The 8,217-nt window shown below is 45.5% G+C and overlaps 1 protein-coding gene across 1 annotated transcript; it reads left to right on the plus strand.

Moving 5' to 3' along the window:
- Positions 1-1,590: 1,590 nt before the first annotated feature.
- Positions 1,591-7,138, plus strand: LOC123128831 (probable monogalactosyldiacylglycerol synthase 3, chloroplastic). The gene is made up of 8 exons (XM_044548930.1): positions 1,591-2,189; positions 2,333-2,505; positions 4,591-4,752; positions 4,870-5,011; positions 5,307-5,531; positions 5,642-5,704; positions 5,805-5,879; positions 6,366-7,138. Exons 1-8 carry the CDS (start codon positions 1,830-1,832, stop codon positions 6,663-6,665), a joined length of 1,500 nt encoding a protein of 499 aa, XP_044404865.1. The 5' UTR covers positions 1,591-1,829; the 3' UTR covers positions 6,666-7,138.
- Positions 7,139-8,217: the final 1,079 nt, after the last annotated feature.

The raw sequence follows: 8,217 nt of genomic DNA on the forward strand, positions 1-8,217 counted from the left end.
ATATTTCACATCACGCCCCCTGATTGTGCGCACGTAGTCCGGAGTGTTGCGTGAAATGCACACATAATATTCGCTTTTTTTAGAGTAGGGTTTGATTTTATTGTCTTCTTCTCGTGTGTGCGCACAATCGGTTACATTAGCTATTCCCCCTCCCCCCCCCAAAAAAAGAAATTAAATTAGTTTCTGCGTATTAGCTCAACATATACTCGATTTTGGAGTATATACATCGTTGCCTTGATGGGCACACCGTAGGGGTATTTTGGATTTTGGCAGTGGGTAGATCGAGCCTAAGGTATTTCATCGGATATCCTAGCTCTTCGTTTTGCTTTTAGGAGACATGGGTTTCTCATCACGTATGCCATGTGGTATCAAATATTGTTGTAGCTCGATAGTCAGACTATTGTCTTTGTCATGAACCGTGATGTGATAACGGCCATTCTATCCATGCGTGGAAAACTACTCTTCGAAGACAAAACCTACAAAAATGATTGTAGGAAGAGGAACAAAGTAAAATGGTACAATAAGGGTTGCAAATTAAGGAAAGACAATGCCCCCGGTAAAAAAAACATGCGCACCATGTAAACCCTGATTTTGTTGCTTCTTTTTCTTAGGGCAAGCGAAGATTATCCTACTAAACATCGGCATTGTTGATCGTGCCATGAGTTTCGACCTAGGACACACCTTCTTTTGTGCGATCAAAAAACATGAGCACCGAATTACTCTCGTAAGATAAGGAACAAGAGGCTCAACCATCAGATCCAACACAAAGCCCTCAAGATACTTAGAGCCTTTGACTACTCTCTCTAGTAAACCAAAGGAAGCACAATGGGTGCTGCTCTATTTCTTATCAGTGAGGTATTCTTCTTCGTTTTTAGTACTATTGGCATTCTTTCATTCCATTCCAGTCAGGCACCGGACAGTCAAACTAGGAGCTCAACGATCACCAGTTACTACGACCTTGCTTTCATTTGACAGATAAGCTTTTGAGAAGAGACCACCTCGAAACCATGTCTACTCATCACCTTGCTCTGACTATCCAGACAAATTTGTCATTTTACCGACGCCATGTCCAAACACCTTTCTGTTTTTGTTTCGTTTCCCGTAGCATTTGGTGTGCCGCGACATCAATCGTTTCCTCTTTTCATCTGAATCCCGTGTTTTGAGCATTATTAGCATCATAGTCCAATACTCGGTGCCTTTTTTGTCTAAAAGAATAAGGCACTTATTAGGTCAACTAAATTAAGCAGTTTTGCTAAATTAAGAAGACATTCATCAGGTAAGTAAATCACCAGGTCTAGTAAGGCAAGTTTACGATCCACTAACTCTTTCCCACATGATGGAGTAACGAGGGTAGTCTCGTGCAAGATTAACCTTAACCAATCATAACCTCTCTCTCTCACACACACACACACACGCATACACACGATCGCTTGAAATAAGCGGGTAGCTATCTGAAAAAAATAATCATCAACTCTCACATAGACACACTTTTTTCGCCCAAAACCCCTCGGACTCTTCCAACCGTCACAACAAGTCGGTCTCCCAATTCCCAAATTCCCAAATTCCCAAATCAGAAGGCACCAAAAGAGCGAGAGCGAGCACACGCACAAAACACGCGACAACCACCACCACCACCGCCGTCCCGTCCCGTCCCCGACCTCCAAAAATTCCAGTTGTACGTCCGCCCTCCCTCCCTCCCTCGCCAGCTCGCCAGGACCCCCGCCCCGCCCCGCCCCTCCGCCATTCCCTCCTGCCCGCTCGCCAATTTTAAACGCTTTCCCCAGCCGCCAGCCGCTCGCTCGCCCGGCGGCGATCCGGGGCGGGGCGCGATGGAGGCGCCGACGGCGGCGCCGCGGGTGCGGTCGATCCGGGAGACGGTGCTGGAGAGCGTGGCGGCGTACCACCAGCAGCAGCGGATGCGCCGCAGGTTCCGCAAGAGCCTCTCCTACGCCGGGGAGCTCTCCTCCGCGGGCGCCTCCACCTCCGCCTCCCTCGCCTCGCTCGCCGGGCCCGAGGACGACGACGAGCCCTTCTGGGAGGAGGAGGAGGGCACCGTGGAGCTCGTCCAGCTCGGCGCCAACCGCGCCAAGAACGTCCTCGTCCTCATGAGCGACACCGGCGGCGGCCACCGCGCCTCCGCCGAGGCCATCAAGGACGCCTTCCGCATCGAATTCGGCGACGACTACCGGGTAAATCATTCCCCTCCCCCTCTGTCCGTCCGTGAATAGATAAACAAATTCTTGGAATCTCCCCCAATCTGCCTGTCAATCCAAGTGGCCGCGCCCGCACTGATGGATTTCGATTTCGATTTCGATTTGGGCATTCGTGGCAGGTGTTCGTCAAGGACCTGTGCAAGGACCATGCCGGCTGGCCGCTCAACAACATGGAGAGCTCCTACAAGTTCATGGTGAAGCACGTGCAGCTCTGGAAGGTGGCCTTCCACGGCACATCGCCCCGATGGGTCCACAACTTCTACCTCGCCGCCCTCGCCTCCTTCTACGCCAAGTACGTCCTAGTACGGATCGCTCCTCTTCTCTCCCACTCCCACCCGCGGATCCTCCTGCAATTTGATTTTACGGTTCCTGCAACGTTTTTCTTGCTTGACTTCCTCACACACATCGTCGAGATCATTAAACAAACAAACAAACAAATAAATAATTCGATGTCATTTGTGGCTTCACATTCACGCCAGACTGTTTTTCCCGTCATTGGTTGATGCGTTGCATAGCAAATTGACCTAATCGCAGATTTTTATAGTGGAATCGGCACTTTTGTCAGCATTTTGATCGCACTAATATATTGTAATCCCAGATCTCACCCAACGATATGGCGCCCATGATTTTATATAAGGACCACTGCTGTCTTGACTGGAGACGCTAAAATATCTGTGCTGGATTCCTTGTCATGTAATGCATGTAAATTTGCTGTTGAACTTGTTAAGTTTCCTGAATAAAATTGTGCCATGGTCGGATATCCAGCCATGTGGACTGGTTCAGGCTGCGCGTATGGGTTTGCCAGGCTGCAGAACAGTGACCCATCAAAACGCCCACTCTGTGCTGGTGTCACCCTGTAGTTGTGGTATCCTGGGAGGCCACAAAAACTGATTGCGTTGCATTGCTGCCATCCCTTGACCGCCATTTAGTAAGTGAATTAAAATCAGCATATGTGCTTTCACAGTTACCAGTATGTCCTTGTGTAACATTGCTCCCAGACCATGACCCACATATTATAAACCACATTGTTATTTGTTAGTGTGCATATGCAAGCTTTTATTTCTTGGGTTTCTATTTTTTCATACTCCAAACCTCTTAATGTTGCCTACCCATTTGCAGTTTAAAGTCAATTAACTGGTACTCCTATTTTTCTGCTCTATTTTGAAGCCATCATTGCTAACAGTCGTAAAATACAGCGCTGCTATACACACGACGACGTGTGGACGACTTGTGCACGACAGCACATGTCAAGCCGTCCATGCATACTATCCAGCGCATATCAGCGGCTGGATTACCCATCGTCCCACTGTCGTGCACACATCCATCGTCTATACAGCAGTTTCGCGTAAAATATTGCTAAATGGTTACCCGTAATGCTTGTGTCATTTGGACTTAACATAAAATCTAAGTTTGATGATCCACACGGTAGACTTTGTCTCTACATCAAGTCTACACGGTAGACTGTATTTCCTGTTATTGGTTGCTGCCTTGGATTGCAAATTGCTCACCTAATCGGAGATTATCTAGTGAGTCAGCAGTTTTGTTGTCAGCATCATTCACACTAATATTTTATAAGGCCCACAGGTGTCTTCACTAGAGATGCTAAAATATCTTTGCTGGATTTGTTGGCATGTAATGCATGTAATTTGCTGTTGGAACGAATTTTTCTGAATAAATTTGCACCGAGGGCAGATATCCTGCCATGTGGACTGGTTCAGGCTGCGCATATGGGTTTGTCAGGGCACTGGAAATGATCGCATCCTAATAAATTCAGTTTGTACCATGCGCATCAACCCATCAAAAAGCCCACTATGTGCTGGTGTCACCCTGTAGCTGTGGTATTCTAGGAGGTCATTAAAATTGATGGCATTGCATTGCTGCCATCCCTTGAGCATCATTTGAGTTCAGATCAGCATATGTGCTACTGCTTTCACAGTTACCAGTCTGTCCTTGTGTAACATTGCTCCCAAACCATGACCTACATTTTATAAGCCGCAATGGTAGTGTGGCACATGCAAACTTTCATTTTGCTGTTTACTGTTTCCATACTTCAAAGTTCAAAGAAATCACTAACTTTACATACTGGCTAAAATAGCCCTTGCCTACTGATTTGCAGTTTAAAGTCAGTTAACTTGTACTCTAGGTTTTCCCCCCTCTATTTCAACTCCGTAATTGCTAATATGTGCTGACAATGTTTTATGACGTGAATACACCAAAAATACATCAAGCTATTGCAGAACAGTTACTAATAATGCTTGTGTCACTTAGATGTTAACCTATGATCTAAGCCCATTGATCCACATGTTAGATTTTGTCTCTACATCAAGAGTTTACATGTAGTGTTTCTTTGTGAATAATTTCTTTTTTATGGTTGTAGGAAGGTTGAGGCTGGATTGAAGAAGTACAAGCCAGACATAATAATTAGTGTTCACCCCCTCATGCAACACATTCCTCTATGGGTACTCAAATGGCAAGGTCTGCAGAACAGAGTAGTCTTCGCCACTGTCATCACTGATCTTAACACTTGCCACCCTACATGGTATGTTCAGCTATAAATAAGGGGGGAACCTGGAAGCTGTTTTTTCTTTCATGAAAATTAACTGCTTTCGACACACTTCAATCATAGACTTAAAATCTGGCAATGCAAAATATACAGGTTCCATGCTGATGTGAATAGGTGTTACTGCCCATCGGAGGAAGTAGCCAAGAGGGCAGAACTGGATGACCTAAAAAGTTCTCAGATCCGTGTGTTCGGTCTTCCCATTCGACCATCATTCTGCCGTGCTGTCCTTGTCAAGGTATTAACCTTAGGGCCGTTGTTACTTATTTATTGCCCAACTGGTTTCAGATTTTGTATCTGTTTTTCCAAAACATGTAGTAGTTAACTCGTAGTATTTTTCTTTGTCTTTTGTCTATTCATTAACTACCTAGCATTGTGTATAATTACTCTACAGAATTTTAAGCATTCTGGGCCGTCGCCCTATGATTCTACTATGTTTTCCAGAAACAAACAAATGTACAGCTGTACAGTGATGTGTCTTCATGCAAATGCTCGCTTGAACTAAAGCATGTTTTAAACCAATTATTCACCAGGATGATTTGCGGAAGGAACTTGAATTGGATCCTGACCTACCGGCAGTGTTGCTGATGGGAGGTGGAGAGGGCATGGGTCCTGTAAAGAAGACCGCGAAAGCCCTTGGAGATGCATTGTTTGACAAAGAGCTCGGAAAACCAATCGGGCAGCTTGTTGTCATTTGTGGTCGGAACAAAACACTGAGCTCCTCATTGCAGGCTCTTGAATGGAAAATGCCAATAAAGGTATAAACAAAATGTTACACTTTTCAGTTCTTTAAGACTTCAACTTGTTTCTTATGTAGCCCACATGAAGAGAATATGTTGTTAACTGCTTTTGTTTTGTTTAACTAAAGATTAGGGGATTCGAGACCCAAATGGAGAAATGGATGGGGGCTTGTGATTGCATTATAACAAAGGTTTATATATTACTGACCCTTCTCTATTGTTAGCGTGCTGGTTCCTTTGAAGGTCGTGTGGTACTCATAATTTTATTTTCCTGTTATTTTGGTTCAATAGGCTGGACCAGGCACCATTGCTGAAGCCTTGATTAGGGGTCTTCCTATCATCCTTAATGACTTCATACCTGGACAGGTTTGTGTCCACTCACTTTCCACCTTATAAATGTTGATTTAAGCATTCAAAGTGTATGTATTTGCAACGGTGCAGTGAACCGAAATACCTGACAGCTACTGCTCCAAACAATCTTCTGATATGTAGTCCTTGAACCTTAACAAAATACATTTGTTTGGGTCAATATTTAGTATAAGTTGGCCATTGATGCAGTGCCATGCTTGTTTACGGTTATTGTCTTGCGAACTTCTTCCCAAGAATCAATCCTCATGAACTTCATTCTGATGAATAGATACTGGTTTTGTGCAGTAATAACTATGCATGTTTATGGTTATTCTTTTTTCTTTTTGACTGGTTGAGGCTAGTACAGTATAATAAACAAAGTGGTCAGTTTGTTTATCTTTACGTGCAACTTACATCTTGCAAGAGTTGCGCCTCTCTTTGCTTAGCAGGCAGTCTACATCAAACAATACCATCTTAACAAAGTATTGTTTTCTTGCATCCCAGGAAGTTGGCAACGTCCCTTATGTCGTGGACAACGGCGCGGGCGTGTTCTCCAAGAGCCCTAAGGAAACGGCCGAACTTGTCGCCCGCTGGTTCGGTCCAGGCGCGGAGGAACGCAAGAGGATGTCGGAGAACGCGTTGAAATTGGCCCAGCCGGAAGCTGTGTTCGACATTGTCAGAGACATCCACGAGCTGTCCCAGGAGCAAGGGGTGAAGGCGCAGATCTCCAGCTCCCTGACGTCGTCCTTCTTCATACCATCTCCTGAAGCCAGCCATTGCCCCAGCCCCATCCCGCTCGTGTGAAGACCTTGGAAGATGTGTACATAGCTAGAGCACCGCAACACCTCTCTGCGCCTTTCATATCCTTGAAAAGAAAAGAAAAGGAAAGGAATGGAAAGGAAAAGGAAAACGTGGCACGCGATTTGGCCTGGCTTGTTTCATCTGTTGTCGTGGCCGGGGGATCTCGATGTTTTTCTGTTCATGGCCTCCCGCCGCAGTTCTTACGGGCTCGTTTGACCGACAGGTGCTCTTGTGTTGTGCGATATCGTGTTGGTGTAAAGTTTGTGAAAAATCATTGGTTGAACATCATTCTTTTGCCGTCCCCTCTTTTACATGCAGAAGGGGGGATCACTGGTTGGCTTGTTAGCTGCAGTCATTTTTGTGGATTGGAATTTTTTGTTTTGTTCATGTAAATTACGCTAGTTGCCACTGGGCCACTGTAAGAAGTGTACATTATGACAAAAGCGTGAGTGGAAGTGTTGATTGGGCTTGTTGAAGATAATGGGTTCGTGATGGTGTACATACATGTTCCGTTGATTGGAAGTTGTCAGTCCACTGAACCAGCTGTTGTATGAGAAGTGTACTTTGCTGTCCTACCAGTCAGAATTGTTGGACTGGTTGGCATGCTTAGGAGGACTCATGTTGGATCTTGTCTATGGTAAAAGGTTTGAAAAACTATGTAGGAATAGAAATAGTGCTGAAAAGGCTGCATCAGCTTTCCGTGATCTTTGTTTATTATGGTAAAAGTGGTGCTTAAAAATACTATGTAGGAGTAGTTAGCAGAAGTAGTGCTTACTGTTAATGTTCAGTGGATCATGATCTGTGTTCGTTTCTTTCTTTTTTTTTACAATCAGTGGATCCTGATGTTGGTGCTGCTTCCGCCTTTTGGCATCGCTCGCAGGTGTGGAACGGAAGTGCGACGAGGGCCCGAGCCTTTGCCCCAAGCAGAATGATGGAAAAGGGTCTCCACCACTGGACAACTCGGGTCATCACAAGACAAAAGGCGATCGTCGTCGATGCATGATGCATCCCCAGCTCTTCTTGTGCAGACGACGCCGAGGAAGGCCGCTGGCTCTGGAGACCGCCAGATCGGCCTCGCCACATGGTGGTAGCCAATACGTGATGTATTTTTTTTATATTCAAGAAAATATGTAATTAATCGCACGTCGTGCTCGCAGGCTCCAGCGGCCGACCGCTCTCGCCTGGAGGCGCCAATCACATGCCCACATGATCGCTCTATCTCTCGCTGTCACCGCCTCCACGTTTCTCATCTGAGTGCTGCTCTTTTCAATTCCTGCACATCTTTTCTACACGCTACCGCTACAAATAATAAGGTTGCAATCTTGGACTCTTTGTACATCATCCGTTGGATTGGTTTGGATTGGATTGGAGTCTTCTACTCTCAGCTCCTACCTATCTACTGGTCTTTTCTCAACAAAAAAAAACCCTATCTACTGGTCTACTGCACAACTGGAGTTCGTTCTACTAGTTGTTGCTATGCTATTCACAGAAAGAAAGACTGATGAAAAGTGACGAAAGGAGAAGCGAAGAGGGCCACACCAACCAACCGGTCAAC

The sequence above is a fragment of the Triticum aestivum genome, chromosome 6A, assembly GCF_018294505.1.
Source record: "Triticum aestivum cultivar Chinese Spring chromosome 6A, IWGSC CS RefSeq v2.1, whole genome shotgun sequence".
Lineage (NCBI taxonomy): Eukaryota > Viridiplantae > Streptophyta > Magnoliopsida > Poales > Poaceae > Triticum > Triticum aestivum.

Excerpts from the sequence above, each read along its gene's own strand:
- LOC123128831 (XM_044548930.1), top strand. The coding sequence starts at position 1,830 with ATGGAGGCGCCGACGGCGGCGCCGCGGGTGCGGTCGATCCGGGAGACG. Across the intron at positions 5,532-5,641 it reads AATGGAAAATGCCAATAAAG|ATTAGGGGATTCGAGACCCA; the intron begins GTATAAACAAAA and ends GTTTAACTAAAG. Across the intron at positions 5,880-6,365 it reads ATGACTTCATACCTGGACAG|GAAGTTGGCAACGTCCCTTA; the intron begins GTTTGTGTCCAC and ends CTTGCATCCCAG.